This window comes from Pleurodeles waltl, chromosome 12, assembly GCF_031143425.1.
Source record: "Pleurodeles waltl isolate 20211129_DDA chromosome 12, aPleWal1.hap1.20221129, whole genome shotgun sequence".
Taxonomy (NCBI): domain Eukaryota; kingdom Metazoa; phylum Chordata; class Amphibia; order Caudata; family Salamandridae; genus Pleurodeles; species Pleurodeles waltl.
Genome location: NC_090451.1, coordinates 41,199,839 through 41,218,834, shown reverse-complemented (window position 1 = coordinate 41,218,834; position 18,996 = coordinate 41,199,839). Strand labels below are relative to the sequence as shown.

The window sequence follows — 18,996 nt, the reverse complement described above, 5'->3', positions numbered from 1 at the left end:
CCTCTAGATTTTCCTGCAATGGTCTCATATGGAGACGAGCATTGGGAACCAGATGGATACAAGACGCCATCGAGCCCAGTAGAGAAGCTATTATTCTTGCAGTGGCTTGAGGTCTTTCCTGCAGTTGTTTGCACTTTTGGAGAATCGATAACCGTCGTTCCTCCGAAGGAAACACCTTTCCTAGCTTGGTATCTACAATGGCCCCTAAGTAATGCAACCTCTGAACAGGTGTTGCTGTTGATTTCAGAAGATTGACTTGAAGACCAAGTTTTTGTAGCAGTTGTAGAGTCCATTCGAAATGCTGCTGTGCCTCGAGATAGCTGGAGGCCTTTATGAGCCAATCGTCTAGATAGGGATAGACGAATATTCGCTGTTTCCTCAAGTGGGCGGCTACTACCGCCATGCATTTGGAAAAAGTTATTGGCGCTGATTTTAGGCCGAACGGTAGAACTGCAAATTGGTAATGGCGTTTTCCGACAGTGAACCTTAGGAATTTTCGATGTTTCTTGGTTACTGGGATATGGAAGTAAGCGTCGCAAAGATCTATCGCACATAGCCAGTCGCCCTGACGTAAATGTGGGTAAATTTGGTGTAAGGCTAACATCCTGAATTTTTCTTTGCGAATCCATTTGTTTGCTGTCCTCAGATCTAAGATGGGACGAAACTCTTGTTTGTCTTTTTTCTGTACAAGGAAATATCTCGAATAAATCCCCTTCCCATGTTGGCTGATGGGAACGGGTTCTATGGCTCTTTTTCGCAATAGGATATTGACCTCTAACTGCAGAGCTTCGAGATGGTGGTTGGCTGTTTTGGGTGGAACAGATGGTGGAGAACTGGTGAATCTGAGAGCGTAACCATGTCTCACAATATTCAATACCCAGGCGTCTGTTGTGATGCGTAGCCACTCGTCTAGATGATTTGAGATACTTCCCCCTACCGGAGTGGGTAACGGAGGAGGGGGAAGCAAAGATTCAGGGCCTAGACGTGGGAGCTTGTCGAGGTGTCTGGGTCTGAGGTGTTGAACGACCCCTTGTCGACCTTCTGGAGAAGCCCCTCTGATGCTGCTGCTGCTGCTGTTGCTGAGGGCGTGAAGACGACCAATGTGGAGCCGGATACCTGTGGGTGAACAGTCTTCTTTGATATGGGCGGAATCCCTTTCGCTGTTCTTTAGGTCGCTCTATGCCTACCGCTTTTAAGGTATCCAGCTCCGACTTCATTCTGGCCATCTCATCATCGGCATGAGAGCCGAATAAAGTGGAGCCTGAGAAAGGCAGGTTCTGTATCCTCTGCTGTGCTTCGGGTTTAAGCGATGTAAGCCGCAGCCATGCATGTCTCCTGAGCGCTATACCATGAGCATAGTTATGTGCGGATAGAGTTGAAGTATCTGCCGCAGCACTTATGATCTGGTTAGAAACCATTGCTCCCTCGCTCACGACCTCTAGGAAATCTTCCCTTTTGTCCCTAGGGAGATGCTCTGCGAACTGTAGTATAGAGTCCCAGAGGGATCGATCATATCTCCCTAATAAAGCAGTGGCACTGGCTGCTTTCATGGTGATAGATGCCGTCTAGCATACTTTTCTTCCTGCAGCATCGATCTTTCTGCTTTCTTTGTCTGGGGGAGCAGAGGAAGACGGTGACGTCGAATGCGATTTCTTCGCTGCCACTATAACTACCGAGTCTGGTACTGGGTCCGACCTCAAGAATAGAGGATCTTGCTCTGGTGGACGGTACTTTTTAATGAGTCTGGAAGGAGCAGACTTTGTTGTAGCCGGCGTGAGAAAAATGTCCATTGCTGGTTCAATAAGACCCGGAACCAGTGGAAGTAAAGGTCGTGAAGATGTCCTTTGATGCAAGGTCTCAAAGATTACTTTTGTCGATTGGGCTGGAGCTGCTAGCGGGATATTCAGCTTGGTTGCCCCTCTCACTAAGACCTCCTGAAATGTGTTGACATCATCTATGGGAGACACTCTTGGGGATGGTGAGTCTGATAAGGTTGGAGAGTAGTCTCGTGTGGACGATGAAGAATGTCCATGATGTGATTGACGACGGTGCCTTGAGGTAGATGTACGCCTCGAGGAATAACCAGAACGCCCTGCAGATCGCGTTGGAGTCCTCGGAACAGGTTCTGGAGGAGGCGCCGGAAGAGGAGCCGTAGGTGTTACCGGCGTCTGTGGTAAAGGCGACTGCCTTTGTGAGAGCTGTGGTGATGCTGGAAGTAGGATAAGCGAGGCCGAGGATTCTGAGGTTGTATAAACCCTTCTAGGCCTCTTAGATGGTCTTCTCGACGTCGAAGCACTCCTCGACGTCGAACTGCGGTGACGCCGAGTGCCTCTAGACGTCGACTCGTCTCGCCGCTGAGAACCTCTCGACGACGAACCTCGACGTCGGTGCAGTGACGGTGAACGCCTCCGACGGCGAACACTCTCTCTCGACGGCGATCTCCCTCGCCGTGTCGACGGCGAGCCCGACTCGGATCTCCTTGGCGTGGACTGTGTTCGCCGTGTCGACGGCGACCCAGATCCTCTCGACGTCGGGTGTCTTCGCCGCCTCGACGGCGAAATAGCTGTCGACGGCGAACGATGTATTTTTCTCGCCGGCGAAGCACTCCTCGACGGCGAACATGTTGGCGCCGTTCCCTGCTTCGACGTCGACGCTCTCGACGTCGTCGGAGATCTATGTCGTTTTTCAGCAGGTCTGGAAGGAGTCATGGAGGAAACAGGTTGAGCCCTGGTAGAAGTCTGACCTTCTCCTCGCTCTGTAGTGGAATGGCCACTTTTTCTCCTGTCCTCTTTCGCCTGGAGTCGGATCTTCTCTCTGTCACGAAGGGTTCTTCTAGAGAAGTGTAAAGAAATGGCTCCCTGTTGCAGTTACCCCCCACTTTTTGCCTGATACTGATGCTGACTTGACTGAGAAGTGTGCTGGGACCCTGCTAACCAGGCCCCAGCACCAGTGTTCTTTCACCTAAAATGTACCATTGTTTCCACGATTGGCACACCCTGGCATCCAGATAAGTCCCTTGTAACTGGTACCTCTGGTACCAAGGGCCCTGATGCCAGGGAAGGTCTCTAAGGGCTGTAGCATGTATTATGCCACCCTAGAGACCCCTCACTCAGCACAGACACACTGCTTACAAGCCTGTGTGTGCTGGTGAGAACAAAATGAGTAAGTCGACATGGCACTCCCCTCAGGGTGCCATGCCAGCCTCTCACTGCCTATGCAGTATAGGTAAGACACCCCTCTAGCAGGCCTTACAGCCCTAAGGCAGGGTGCACTATACCATAGGTGAGGGTACCAGTGCATGAGCACTGTACCCCTACAGTGTCTAAGCAAAACCTTAGACATTGTAAGTGCAGGGTAGCCATAAGAGTATATGGTCTGGGAGTCTGTTTTACACGAACTCCACAGCACCATAATGGCTACACTGAAAACTGGGAAGTTTGGTATCAAACTTCTCAGCACGATAAATGCACACTGATGCCAGTGTACATTTTATTGTAAAATACACCACAGAGGGCACCTTAGAGGTGCCCCCTGAAACTTAACCGACTGTCTGTGTAGGCTGACTAGTTCCAGCAGCCTGCCACACCAGAGACATGTTGCTGGCTCCATGGGGAGAGTGCCTTTGTCACTCTGAGGCCAGTAACAAAGCCTGCACTGGGTGGAGATGCTAACACCTCCCCCAGGCAGGAGCTGTGACACCTGGCGGTGAGCCTCAAAGGCTCACCCCTTTGTCACAGCCCAGCAGGGCACTCCAGCTTAGTGGAGTTGCCCGCCCCCTCCGGCCACGGCCCCCACTTTTGGCGGCAAGGCTGGAGGGAACAAAGAAAGCCACAAGGAGGAGTCACTGGCCAGTCAGGACAGCCCCTAAGGTGTCCTGAGCTGAGGTGACTCTGACTTTTAGAAATCCTCCATCTTGCAGATGGAGGATTCCCCCAATAGGGTTAGGATTGTGACCCCCTCCCCTTGGGAGGAGGCACAAAGAGGGTGTACCCACCCTCAGGGCTAGTAGCCATTGGCTACTAACCCCCCAGACCTAAACACGCCCTTAAATTTAGTATTTAAGGGCTACCCTGAACCCTAGAAAATCAGATTCCTGCAACTACAAGAAGAAGGACTGCCTAGCTGAAAACCCCTGCAGCGGAAGACCAGAAGACGACAACTGCCTTGGCTCCAGAAACTCACCGGCATGTCTCCTGCCTTCCAAAGATCCTGCTCCAGCGACGCCTTCCAAAGGGACCAGCGACCTCGACATCCTCTGAGGACTGCCCCTGCTTCGAAAAGACAAGAAACTCCCGAGGACAGCGGACCTGCTCCAAGAAAAGCTGCAACTTTGTTTCCAGCAAGCTTTAAAGATCCCTGCAAGCTCCCCGCAAGAAGCGTGAGACTTGCAACACTGCACCCGGCGACCCCGACTCGGCTGGTGGAGATCCAACACCTCAGGAGGGACCCCAGGACTACTCTGATACTGTGAGTACCAAAACCTGTCCCCCTGAGCCCCCACAGCGCCGCCTGCAGAGGGAATCCCGAGGCTTCCCCTGACCGCGACTCTTTGAATCCTAAGTCCCGACGCCTGGGAGAGACCCTGCACCCGCAGCCCCCAGGACCTGAAGGACCGGACTTTCACTGGAGAAGTGACCCCCAGGAGTCCCTCTCCCTTGCCCAAGTGGAGGTTCCCCCAAGGAACCCCCCCCTTGCCTGCCTGCAGCGCTGACGAGATCCCGAGATCTCTCATAGACTAACATTGCGAACCCGACGCTTGTTTCTACACTGCACCCGGCCGCCCCCGCGCCGCTGAGGGTGACATTTCTGTGTGGGCTTGTGTCCCCCCCGGTGCCCTACAAAACCCCCCTGGTCTGCCCTCCGAAGACGCGGGTACTTACCTGCAAGCAGACCGGAACCGGGGCACCCCCTTCTCTCCATTCTAGCCTATGTGTTTTGGGCACCACTTTGAACTCTGCATCTGACCGGCCCTGAGCTGCTGGTGTGGTGACTTTGGGGTTGCTCTGAACCCCCAACGGTGGGCTACCTTGGACCAAGAACTAAGCCCTGTAAGTGTCTTACTTACCTGGTTAACCTAACAAATACTTACCTCCCCTAGAAACTGTGAAAATTGCACTAAGTGTCCACTTTTAAAACAGCTATTTGTGAATAACTCGAAAAGTATACATGCAATTTTGATGATTTGAAGTTCCTAAAGTACTTACCTGCAATACCTTTCGAATGAGATATTACATGTAGAATTTGAACCTGTGGTTCTTAAAATAAACTAAGAAAAGATATTTTTCTACATAAAAACCTATTGGCTGGATTTGTCTCTGAGTGTGTGTACCTCATTTATTGTCTATGTGTATGTACAACAAATGCTTAACACTACTCCTTGGATAAGCCTACTGCTCGACCACACTACCACAAAATAGAGCATTAGTATTATCTATTTTTACCACTATTTTACCTCTAAGGGGAACCCTTGGACTCTGTGCATGCTATTCCTTACTTTGAAATAGCACATACAGAGCCAACTTCCTACAAGAAGGTTTTACAAATGTCACACGACTCCGGTTTGTGGCTGGATGGAAGACAAATTATACAGACCCTATGTGAATCTGTTTTAGCCTTCTTTCTTCCACAAGAAGGACATTTATCAAAAAGTGAAGGCATTTCTAACTAGAAAAACCTCAAAATTCTGTCAGAATTTAACAGAAATCAGTAGAAAATGATCACTCAAAGGTAAAAACGTCGAGTGAAAATGAAATTCAGAAGATATTTCAATGAATTTCTGTCACAAAAGCTTTTGTGAGGTAGAGCTCAATGCTTCAGGGTCCTGTCAGCAGGAGCCGGAAAAAAGAACTGAGGCAACTGCCTTTTGCTGTGCATGATGGGAAACAGGAAGACTTTACTTTTCTTAAAGGCACAGCTCTATTTACATTCTGTATAATGGCAGCCTATGGGCTACACTGCCCTGCATTGTTTTATTCTCATCAGAGGTGTAAATAAAGTATGAGAATGTATTTGTTATTACATTTCTAGAATAAATAGGTGTTTGAACATGAATTTACACTACTATTGATTTTCTTTTCAACAATTTGGCCTGTGTAGCTGTTCACATAGGCTGCACAATGTTATTCTTAAGTGTTTTTTGACAGACCTTTTCTTTAAACGGCTGGTGTTTGCACTTAAGAATATACTTCACATCAGTGCTCCGCGGTCCCCGCAGGCGCGCGGAACTATTCAATGCTTATGACTATCAGGGAAATACCCCTACGAGAGAACAGTAATTTTCTTCAAGTCTTGTGCTAAAATGCTCAACCCAAGTGTAACAGCTAGAGACAAGATGAGACACAAATCTATTTGAGCACCAGTCTTCTGCACCAATATGACTGCCACATTGATCTGGTGTTTGCTAAGGTAAGAACGGGTAAAGGTTTGGCAAACTGGTGCGTAGGTAACATGCCCATACTATCTTTAGTGTGTAGAATATATCTTGGGACAATGTTCACAGTACAGTGGAGAGAGTGGAGGCTGAAACCAGCAGTCTACACGTGGAAAGAACTGTTGAATGCAATAGGTTGCATCATTCTTTGCACACACCAGCAGGAGTATTCAAGTGCTAATGTGGGTAATTTATGTGCGAGGTCTGAGCAGAGTTACTTTTACAGCTATGTCTGGTTGCTAGCATACTGCATTGAAAAGCCAGTCAAATGTAGGGGGCAGATACTTGCCATGGGAGCTAGAGGAACCGTCTCAGTGCTCTGCACGCGATAGAACCTCCCTGGTGACTATTTGTGTTTTACGCTACAGCTCTTAGGAACGAGACTGCGCGTGCGTGTTGGACCATCAGGCAAGCCACATAGCGACTAGTACTTTAATCGCACAGTAACTATAGTAGAGTGAGTATTGATCTTCTCCCGCCAAGGATTAGAATAGACTAGTCTCTGTCAAGATCACAGCGACGTTCAGGTCCCTTGGTACTGATGCAAGCGAGATCATAATTTTACAGGTGCACTGAATTTTACCCCGAAATCTGACAAACCCGGTGACATAACGGGTCTGCCCGACAAGGAGAGCTGAGGGTTAGGTACCCCCATTCCTTTCTGTGCCGTGCCTGAACTCCGGCATCCGACAGAATGCTCACAGAATTGGAATCCCCATTATAATTCCATTCCACAACAAGCATAAATAAGAAACGCAAAAGAAAAGAGACAGCCTCGTCCTGACATCATCAAACATGATGTGTGGCTTGCCATCTTAAATTGGGAAAAAATACATAGTAATTGGAACTGTAGCGATTTTCCTTGCGCATCGGCAGCGCATAAGAAAATCAATGGAAATAGTTGAGTGTCTGCACGGCAGGGAGCAGAAACAGACACAGTCAGAAAACAGCCTCTAACTTTCGACCTTGCTCTTAGAATGCACAGCACATGAAACCAGAAAAAAACAGGATTTACAGCCTTATATACAGAAACAAAGTGGAGCAACTGAAAACATCCAGCGCTCTGAAAAAATGCTCTTAGACTAAGGAAAAAGTAGTCCCTAAGCAGATGCTACAGTGGCACAAGTGGAAGGGTACAAGTACTCGGGCTAGGCTCCAGGGGAGCGTACAACTGATTAAAAGGAGGGAAAAACAGGAAGGATTGATCACTAGCAAGCAAGGTTTTTTTTTAAGGACACTGAAACAAACCAATGAAAAAGCAGAGAGACCACAAAGAGGTATATAGTAAAGTATATACAAGAGGTCTCAAATACTTGATCTAAAGAAAAAGGGACCATTGTGGCAGAGAGGGGAGAAGAACATGAGGGAGAGAGCAACACAGCAATTGGGAGTTTGGCAGTGGGAAAACCACACAGGAGAGAGAGTAAACAGCACATGAGGGAGAGGGATATAGAGCGTGGGGTGAGGCGAGGGGTATTTGGCAGAGTAGAAGCACACCTGGGAAAGAGCTGGAAAACATATGCGCTCCAGTGGAATGCTTAGCCAATAAGAAAAACTTAGTTCCCTAAAAGCGAGCAGGGAAAGTTACAGTTCAGCCATTAAAAGAGATGGCAAGGAGGCTGTGCCCAGGGATATGAAAAATACAAGAAGATGCAGGCAAGCTATCGGACAAGAAACAAGCAATTGGGAGTGACAATAAAGCTAACCAATGGGTAAGCAGTGGAGAGGCTGCAAGATCACTAAGTTTTTGATAAGCACACCAAAGGTTTTTTCCTAATCAGACATGCAGCACTGACTGGTATGGGAGACCTAAAAAAGACTAATAAATTCAAATAAAGAAAATACTTTTTGTCTATCTCACCTTTCTTAGACCTTTTCGCCCACTTGGCTTTTCTTCAACAGCACTGCTTGACATCTCTTCCACATCACTGACCGTGACAGCGGCTAAAATGACACCAAAGTTAAAATCATACAGAACAATTAACAATAGTACAAACAAAAGCAATATGAAACAATATCAACACTCTGAGGTATGGAGGTACTCCACTACAGTGCTATACAATATTATGTCAATAGGATTAGGAAATACATGTTTAACAGAAGGCTGGTGAACGCATGAAACTTGTTTCCCAGATGCGTGGAGCAACATGCATAAAAAGATCGGGAAATACATAAGGGGAAAACAGCAAGCACTGGGAAAAGAAGAACTACCCTTAGTGAGCACGTAGGCAGCTCAGTTTTAGAAAGGGCGAGATCTGGGAAAGGTAAAAGGCAGCAGTGCCTTTAAATATGTAGTTAGGGCTACGCTTTGATCCACACCAAAAACTGAGCCGCCAAAGTGGAGCAGGAGTCCAGTGCAATCCAAAACAAAATTTAACAGATTAAATATAATCTGAGGGTAAAGACGTATCTAGTCAAAAACCTTCTGAAAAAAAATAAAGGTGGCAAAATAGGTAAAGGGTATGAGCCACATGTTCATGGAAAGAACAGAGAGACTGACTAACCGTGGTGCACTCCAACACCTTGGCTGCGTTAAAAGGACAGTGTAGATTTTTTCTTTATGCAAGGCTCTACTACTTTGGAAATAAAAATAGTTTATTCCACAATGCTGCCTAATTTGAATAGTCTATTACATTTTTTATTTTTTTTTAAGTGGCGCTTGTAAGGAAATGCCTTCCTTAGCATGATTACCCTCTGACTTTTTGCCTTTTGCGGATGCCAGTTATGATTGAAAGTGTGCTGGGACCCTGCTAACCAGGCCCCAGCACCAGTGTTCTTACCCTAAACTGTACCTTTGTCTCCACAATTGGCACAACCCTGGCACACAGTTAAGTCCCTTGTAACTGGTACCCCTGGTACCAAGGGCCCTGTTGCCAGGGAAGGTCTCTAAGGGCTGCAGCATCTCTTATGCCACCCTGGGGACCCCTCACTCAGCACATGCACACTGCCTCTCAGCTTGTGTGTGCTGGTGGGGAGAAAATGACTAAGTCGACATGGCACGCCCCTCAGAGTGCCATGCCAGCCTCACACTGCCTGTGGCATAGGTAAGTCACCCCTCTACCAGGCCTTACAGCCCTAAGGCAGGGTGCACTATACCACAGGTGAGGGCATAGGTGCATGAGCACTATGCCCCTACAGTGTCTAACAAAACCTTAGACATTGTAAGTGCAGGGTAGCCATAAAGAGTATATGGTCTTGGAGTTTGTCAAACACCAACTCCACAGTTCCATAATGGCTATACTGAAAACTGGGAAGTTTTATATCAAACTTCTCAGCACAATAAATGCACACTGATGCCAGTGTGGGATTTATTGTAAAATACACCCAGAGGGCATCTTAGAGATGCCCCCTGAATACCAGTCTAACTCCTAGTGTTAGGCTGACCAGTTTCTGCCAGCCTGCCACAACCAGACGAGTTGCTGGCCACATGGGGAGAGTGCCTTTGTCACTCTGTGGCCAGGAACAAAGCCTGTACTGGGTGGCGGTGCTTCACACCTCCCCCTGCAGGATCTGTAACACCTGGCGGTCAGCCTCAAAGGCTCATGCCTTTTGTTACAGCACCGCAGGGCATCCCAGCTAGTGGAGATGCCCGCCCCTCCGGCCACTGCCCCCACTTTTGGCAGCAAGGCTGGAGGAGATAATGAGGAAAACAAGGAGGAGCCATCCACCAGTCAGGACAGCCCCTAAGGGGCCTCATCCTATGTTCATCCCTGGTTAGTGTCTCCTGAAGAAGACAGGCTTTGCTGCTGCTACGCTCTAGGACAGACACGATTGTAGCTCGCTTGGTCAGGTTGTCTAAGCCCCTCACGTTGAAGCAGGTGAGTTGGACTTCCACAGCGTCAACACCTAAAGGAAGCAATGGGAGATAGTCTTGTGTTGAATGCACCTATGCGTAGCATATTAAGGGCTGGAAAGTGGCAGTACCGGAGCCCTGGTTAGTACGTGCTGTGTCATGCAGGTGTCGGACTTGGGAAAAGTAAAACTGATACCCCAAACAGAACAAACAAAATGCTATTAAGGGTCCATTAACATTGGAAAACAGCAGGCTGGACATGAGCCAGACCAGGAGACTAGGAGCAGCATCCTGGAGGTGAAAGAACAGCAACACTCCACTGCCGCATTCCAAGTCATCGGAACAAGGACCCCTTACAATTGCACTCAACAGGTGAACCGAGTGCCAGCAGCAGCACAAAGTTACGTGGAGCCATTACTTGTTTCAGATGCCAGTTTGTCTAGTACAGCTAGGCACTCCTGGGCGCGTTCTGTTAGGCAGGGCGAGAATGCCTCTGCAGTTTAGAAACTCTCTGCCAGTAGGGATGATGTAGAAGGGATCGTGGGGAAGAGATGGGTGCGGGTAGGACTTTTTCTGCAGACTCAGGTGATGGCGAACCTCAAACAGAGTTTCGAGTTGGTAAAGATGGCCCTCCCACCAAAAGATGAGCCTAAAAGTATTCCTCCAGCCATATGAGATCGCCTTGAAGCGCAAGAATTCAGTGATCATTTCACAGTCTCTGCGTCACTGTAGAATGCTTGCCGAAATGTCTTGTAAAAGCGAACGTTTATGTACTTTAAATTTGAGAGGGTGTAAGTCTCGCTTTCATAAGGATTTCTTCTTTGATCTTAAAGTCATGAACATGCACAAGGATATCTGGGAGTCTTGCATTGCCACCCCGGGGATGACCTGCTCGATGGACCCTGACAATCTGCAAGGCAGCCTCCTCTACACAACCAAGGATGGAATGGAACAGTGTGCCTGTAGATGTCTGTTGCGTCCACACCAACCTGCACCCTTCGCAAATGGATGTTACTGCGCCTGTATCTATTTTCCAGGTCCTCTGCATGCAAGCAAAGAGTGCTCTCTCTGCCTTTGGCTGCTGCCATGATAGGATGAGTCAAGAGGAGACCCGCTGGCACCAGCCAGGCCAAAAGGCTATTGCTTCCTCCGGCCCCTTGTTCTGGGTGGTGATAAGTTAGTGGCGGTCTCTGTAGGAACTTGGCTTTATAGATAGCAGATCAAAACGAGGTACACCGTGTAAGGAGTCCAGGCAAACCGCAATTGTCTGACAGAAGTAAAAATGGTAACCTAAATGTTCTTTTATGATAGGGTGGAAACTCAACACCAATTTATGAAAATAACAGACTCTTCATATAAAAAAAAAAAAGATAATAAGACCATCAGAATCGGGTAAGTATTTTTCGAGATATGAATTTGTATAGGTTTAAAAAGTTCACACACAGAGCAATTTCTGGAGGAGTAATGTTATCTACAGGGAAAACACATCCTTCATTCATGCACTTGTTAGCCACTTACATGACCAAAAGGTCACATAGGGAGGCACTGGGGTGTCCAGCCTGGGTTGCGTTGTGAAGACTCCTCACGATTGTTGGTTACTGCACAGAAGAGGCTTCAGGCTGTGACTGGGGGACAGGCTGGCCAAACCCAAGGTGGGGTTCAGTTTTGGAGGGTCTTAGGACCTCATTGGCACCGATGGTCCACTTTGACTCGGGCTGAGGGACTCTGGTGCAGTGGTGCTTTTAGGTGTTGGGTTTTCGCAGTCCGGAGCTCTCTTCTTGGGTGCCTGTAGGGTGAAGGGGAGTAGTTACGAGACTCCATGGGATATGCTGGTTGTTTCCTCGAAGTGCTGAGAGTCCTCCAAAGCTTCTGGAGGCATAGCAGGTGCAGGACGAGACGATTCTGGCTCAATTGTCGAGGACAGCAGGCAGGCCAGCAGGGTTGGGTCCCATTCAGTTGCTGCTCCTCAGATCTTGCTTTTCCCGGCTCTCTGTGTCTTTCTTCTTTTCTGGCATCAGGGTTGCCACCCAAATTCTGTACTTAGGGGTGTTACAAGGAGTCACAGGTAGTAGCCAATGGGCTACCTACCTTAACGGCAACTATCCCCTCTTTATATCCACTTCCTACGGGGAGTAGTCATAACCCTGACCCAGAGGACCTACTTTCATCAATAACCAAGAGTGTGGCATTTTCTTAGTCGAGTGCACTTCAGGTACCCCACCTTAGGGGTGGTACTAGCCTTAGGGTGAACACACCCCCTGACTAGCCAATTCTGGATTTTCCGCTGTCTTTGGGAAGCCAGAGTTGCATATGAAAGGAGGTGGAGGCCATAGAAGCCACCTCCTAGATATGCTGATTAGCAGTCATCCTGCTTGGAGGAGGTAGCCACACCTCCTGCTAGAGCAGGTTTTGTTTCCAGGCTCGGAGAGCGCAGGGTCTCACTTGCAGGGGTCAGAAACTCATCTGTGGTGGTAGGCTGGTCTGGACCAGTCAGCCAACACACTAATAGTTGGTAGGTTTTCTGGGGGTACCTCCAAGGTACCCTCTGTGTTCATGTATTAATAAATCCATCACTGGAATCAGTGTGGTTAATAAAAACCAGGTGTTTGTTACTAAACACCATAGGTTTCAGTGAAGCCATTATGTAGCTGGGGGAACTCGATCTGACCAATACCCAGTACCTTAAATGAATTCCCTGTTCACCTGTAATGTCAGTAATTGAACTGGCCAGCACAGGGGCATAACTGTTCATGCAGATGTCCTCACATGTAATAGAAAGCAGCCTGCCTGAGGGATGTAAGGCCTGCTGTAAGGGGGCATGGCATACACTGTGTGTGCCATGTTGTGTTTTCACTTCTTAGTGCACCTTGTCATGCAGTCTGCAGTGGCAGTCTGCATGAGCTTGGTGCTGCATCCCTTAGAGTGGCACAAGATATGCTGCAGCTCTCAGGGACCCGCGTAGTACCTGTGCCCTAGGTACCGGGTATCACCGACTAAAGACCTAAGAAGGTCCTAAAGGCCTTGCCAATTGGGAATCAATTGAACAGTTAGTTTGTTTTAGGGAAAGAACACTGGCACTAGGGATCTGGTTACCAGGAACCCGGTCTACTCCACCCAAAGTTGGATCAAATACCAGGCAAAAAGCAGGACTACTGCAACAAAAACCCAGGTTCCTACTGTCTCCTGCTCCACAGCGGCGTTGCTTAAGGAATGTGTGCAGAGGCAGTCTCCGAGAGGAAGAGGAATGGGCAGTCACTCTTAGGGCGCTTGGGCCACCAGCAATAAGAGTTGATGCTCGACCCTCCAAGTCCATCCACTGTAGCGCAGCAGCACTCCATGCTCCCAACCTCCACACATGGCCCTCTGCTCACTGTTCCGCAAAGTCCTGCAGAGGGTCCACAGCTCTGTCGCTGGCTTGCATCCCCACAGCGCAGAAGTAGAGAGGAGGGCAGGGCAGGTATCATCAAGTGCTGGCAGGGTCAGAACAGATATGCCCTAGGGCCACGCAGTCCTGCAATGTCCACCTCTGCAGGGTTGGTCTACAGGACACCAAGCACAGGCCAGCCCCGAAGAGGGACAACCACGTGGTGCCAAGTGGCCGCACCAGCCCCGGCATCCTGCTTAAATCAAAAGCACCCCTGCCATAGCAACTGTGTCAGGGAGCAGGCAGGGGGAGGTTGGTGGGTGGCTGGGGGGATATCAATCAAGCCCCCGTCAAGGCACAGAGGGTGGAAGAAGGCCTCCAGGCACTGAGGGAAGGACACTCCATCACAAGGCATCAGTGTGTCCGGGAGCCGCCCGGGAGCCTAGTCGAGCTGGAATTCGCTACTTGCCAAGCCTCCTAGTCCCCTTCAGCAGGAAACTCATCCACCACTGCACGGGCCTCAGCGTAGACGCTCAGGTGCCCGCAGGATATGGGCCAGCGTCAGTTATCCCCTCGTGTTTGCCATTTAGTCAGCTGGGCTAAGATTCATCAGGCCACTCGAAGTCACCCTGTTTGTGTTGATTAGTGAAACAAGGAAACGTAGGTAGAGAGGCATGCAGTACGGCTGCAAGAGATTAGGTGGGGGTGGTGCCTCTGTCCTCCACTTACGGCAGCTGCAAATTTACTGGGCAGAAGAGGTGCCCTTGGTGCTTCCTCCAAAGCAGTCATCTTGACCATGTCCCCTACAGTTTAGTTTAAAGCTGTGAATTTGTTTATAACATGAAAAATATAAATCTTCAATCGGAAGGCATAGACATTAACATTCTAACTTGGAGTAGAAAACATGGCTACTTGCCCGTTGCCTCCTCTTCAGCACACATCTTCGAAGCAGCAGGAGTAACAGCCCCAGGTCGACCTCTTTTCAGACGTGGAGATGGTTGTGTAGGAGGTGCACTTTGAGCTAACTCCTCAGAAGCTGTGCTCTCTGCTGGTTCAATCTCAGTTTCTTCTACAGCTTCCAAGGATACCACATCAGATACAGGTTCAAGACCTAGAACATTGGAACGTTAAAATACAGGATGAAAATGTGGATCCCAGCCATCAGAATAGTAGACATCCTGCATTCCAATGGTGTCAGACATGTAATGAAAATGTCACTTACCCAGTGTACATCTGTTCGTGGCATCAGTCGCTGTAGATTCGCATGTTTTGCATAGCTCGCCATCTGGTGTTGGGCCGGAGTGTTACAAGTTGTTTTTCTTCGAAGAAGTCTTTCGAGTCACGGGACCGAGTGACTCCTCCTTTTGTCTCCATTGCGCATGGGCGTCGACTCCATCTTCGATTGTTTTTCCCCGCAGAGGGTGAGGTAGGAGTTGAATTGTAGTAATAGTGCCCATGCAATGGAGTGACTAAGTATGTACCTATTTAAGGTTGAGATGATACATATACAAATAGTTGAAGGTAACTTCCAAACTGCTACAGGCTCCCGGGGAGGCGGGTGGGCACATGAGAATCTACAGCGACTGATGCCACGAACAGATGTACACTGGGTAAGTGACATTTTCAGTTCGATGGCATCTGTCGCTGTAGATACGCATGTTTTGCATAGACTAGTAAGCAGTTATCTCCCCAAAAGCGGTGGCTCAGCCTGTAGGAGTGGAAGTAGTTTGAAATAATGTTCTTAATACGGCTTGACCTACTGTGGCTTGTTGTGCGGATAACACGTCTACACAGTAGTGCTTGGTGAATGTGTGAGGCGTAGACCATGTGGCTGCCTTACATATTTCTTGCATTGGGATGTTTCCTAGAAAGGCCATGGTAGCACCTTTCTTTCTGGTTGAGTGTGCCCTTGGTGTAATGGGCAGCTGTCGTTTAGCTTTAAGGTAGCAGATTTGGATGCATTTAACTATCCATCTGGCTATACCTTGTTTTGATATTGGGTTTCCTGCATGAGGTTTTTGAAATGCAATAAATAGTTGTTTAGTCTTTCTGATGTTCTTTGTTCTGTCAATGTAATACATTAATGCTCTTTTGACATCTAATGTATGTAGTGCCCTTTCAGCTACGGTATCTGGCTGTGGAAAGAACACTGGAAGTTCCACTGTTTGATTTAGATGGAACGGTGAAATAACCTTTGGCAAAAATTTAGGATTAGTCCTTAGGACGACCTTATTCTTGTGTAGTTGTATAAAAGGTTCTTGTATTGTAAACGCCTGAATCTCGCTTACTCTTCTTAGGGAAGTAATGGCGATGAGAAATGCAACCTTCCAGGTTAGGAACTGTATTTCGCAGGAGTGCATGGGTTCAAAAGGTGGACCCATAAGTCTAGTTAGGACAACATTTAGGTTCCATGAAGGAACAGGTGGTGTTCTTGGTGGTATAATTCTCCTAAGGCCCTCCATGAATGCTTTAATGACTGGTATCTTATATAGGGAAGTTGAATAGGTAGTCTGCAGGTATGCAGATATTGCTGCAAGGTGTATTTTAATGGAAGAGAAAGCCAGGTTAGATTTTTGTAAGTGAAGCAAGTAACCCACTACATGTTCTGGAGTTGTGTGTAATGGTTGTATTTGATTAATATGGCAGTAGCAAACAAACCTCTTCCATTTACTTGCATAGCAGTGCCTGGTGGATGGCCTTCTGGCTTGCTTTATGACTTCCATACATTCTTGGGTAAGTTGTAAGTGCCCGAATTCTAGGATTTCAGGAGCCAGATTGCTAGATTCAGCGATGCTGGATCTGGGTGTCTGATCTTTTGGTTGTGTTGTGTCAACAGATCTGGCCTGTTGGGCAATTTGATGTAGGGTACTACTGATAGGTCTAGCAGCGTTGTGTACCAGGGTTGCCTTGCCCAAGTTGGTGCTATTAATATGAGTTTGAGTTTGTTTTGACTGAGTTTGTTTACCAGGTAAGAAAGGAGAGGGAGAGGAGGAAAAGCGTAAGCAAATATCCCTGACCAGTTCATCCATAGGGCATTGCCTTGGGACTGTTTGTGTGGGTATCTGGATGCGAAGTTTTGGCATTTTGCGTTCTCCTTCGTCGCAAACAAGTCTATTTGAGGTGTTCCCCAGAGTTTGAAATAGGTGTTCAGAATTTGGGGGTGAATTTCCCATTCGTGGACCTGTTGGTGATCTCGAGAGAGATTGTCTGCGAGTTGATTTTGGATCCCTGGTATAAATTGTGCTATTAGGCGAATTTGGTTGTGAATTGCCCAACGCCAAATTTTTTGTGCTAGCAGGCTTAACTGCGTGGAGTGCGTCCCCCCTTGCTTGTTTAGATAATACATTGTTGTCATGTTGTCTGTCTTGACGAGAATGTATTTGTGAACTATTATTGGTTGGAAAGCTTTTAGTGCTTGAAAAACTGCTAGAAGTTCTAGGTGATTTATATGCAGTTTTGTTTGATGAACGTTCCATTGTCCTTGTATGCTGTGTTGATCCAGGTGTGCTCCCCACCCTGTCATGGAAGCATCTGTTGTTATTACGTATTGTGGCACTGGGTCTTGGAAAGGCCGCCCTTTGTTTAAATTTATGTTGTTCCACCACAGAAGCGAGAGGTAAGTTTGGCGGTCTATTAACACCAGATCTAGAAGATGACCCTGTGCTTGAGACCACTGTGATGCTAGGCACTGTTGTAAGGGCCTCATGTGCAGTCTTGCGTTTGGGACAATGGCTATGCATGAAGACATCATGCCTAGGAGTTGTAATATCATCTTTGCTTGTATCTTTTGTGTTGGATACATGCGTTGTATGATGGTGTTGAAATTTTGAATTCTTTGGGGACTTGGAGTGGCTACTCCTTTTGTTGTGTCTATTATGGCTCCTAGGTATTGTTGTACCTTGCACGGCAGAATGTTGGATTTCGTGAAGTTGACGGTGAACCCTAGTTTGAAGAGGGTTTGTATGATCTGATTTGTGTGATTTGAGCACTCTATTAACGAATGGGCCTTGATTAGCCAGTCGTCTAGATATGGGAACACATGTATTTGCTGCCTTCTGATGTGTGCAGTGACTAATGCTAGAAATTTGGTAAAGACTCTTGGTGCGGTTGTTAATCCGAAAGGCAGTACCTTGAATTGGTAATGTATTCCTTTGAATACAAACCTAAGGTATTTCCTGTGCGATGGGTGTATTGGTATATGGAAATACGCGTCCTTGAGGTCTAAAGTTGTCATGTAGTCGTGTAGTTTTAGCAATGGTAATACTTCTTGTAGTGTGACCATGTGAAAGTGGTCTGATTTGATGAATGTGTTCACTATTCTGAGGTCTAGGATTGGTCTCAGCGTTTTGTCCTTCTTTGGTATCAGAAAGTACAGTGAGTAAACTCCTGTGTTTATTTGTGTCTTTGGCACTAATTCGATTGCATTCTTTTGCAATAGTGCCTGCACTTCTATCTCCAGGAGATTGGAATGATGTTTTGTCAAATTTTGTGCTTTTGGTGGTATGTTTGGAGGGAATTGTAGAAATTCTATGCAATAACCATGTTGGATAATTGCTAGAACCCAAGTGTCTGTAGTGATTTTCTCCCATGCTTTGTAATAATGACTTATTCTTCCCCCCACTGGTGTTGTGTGGAGGGGGTGAGTGACATGTGAGTCACTGCTTAGTAGTAGGGGTTTTGGGGCTTTGAAATTTTCCTCTATTCCTAGGGAATTGTCCTCCTCTATATTGTCCCCGAAAACCTCCTCTGTACTGTCCCTGGTAACTGGACGGTGTTGCCTGTGAGGTGCTGGCTTGTGTGCTCTGACCCCGAAACCCCCCTCTAAAGGGTGTTTTACGGAATGTGCTGTAATTCCCTCTGCTCTGCGGGGAGTAGAGTGCGCCCATGGCTTTAGCAGTGTCCGTGTCTTTTTTGAGTTTCTCAATCGCTGTGTCCACTTCTGGACCGAACAGTTCTTTTTCGTTAAAAGGCATATTGAGAACTGCTTGCTGAATCTCTGGTTTAAATCCAGATGTTCGGAGCCATGCATGCCTTCTGATAGTTACAGATGTATTAATTGTCCGTGCAGCTGTATCTGCAGCGTCCATGGAGGAGCGGATTTGTTTGTTGGAAATGGTCTGTCCCTCCTCAACCACTTGTTTTGCCCTATTTTGTAGGTCCTTGGGCAGATGGTCAATGAGATGTTGCATCTCATCCCAATGGGCTCTGTCATAGCGCGCAAGTAGTGCCTGGGAGTTAGCGATGCGCCACTGGTTTGCAGCTTGTGCTGCGACTCTCTTACCAGCTGCATCGAACTTGCGGCTTTCTTTATCTGGGGGTGGTGCATCTCCAGATGTGTGGGAGTTGGCCCTTTTCCTAGCTGCTCCTACAACGACAGAGTCTGGTGGCAGCTGTGTAGTGATAAAAGCC

The 18,996-nt window shown here is 47.7% G+C and overlaps 1 protein-coding gene across 6 annotated transcripts in view; it reads right to left on the bottom strand.

Moving 5' to 3' along the window:
• LOC138268212 (treacle protein-like) overlaps positions 1–18,996 on the bottom strand; it is a 257,029-nt gene that overhangs the window by 35,063 nt on the left and 202,970 nt on the right. For all 6 annotated transcript variants that reach the window (XM_069217656.1, XM_069217658.1, XM_069217657.1 and 3 more), the window contains 2 exons: positions 14,504–14,698; positions 8,292–8,374 (listed from right to left, as the gene is read on the bottom strand). In XM_069217656.1, coding sequence (XP_069073757.1) covers positions 8,292–8,374; positions 14,504–14,698 — 278 coding nt within the window. The remainder of the gene's footprint in view (positions 1–8,291; positions 8,375–14,503; positions 14,699–18,996) is intronic.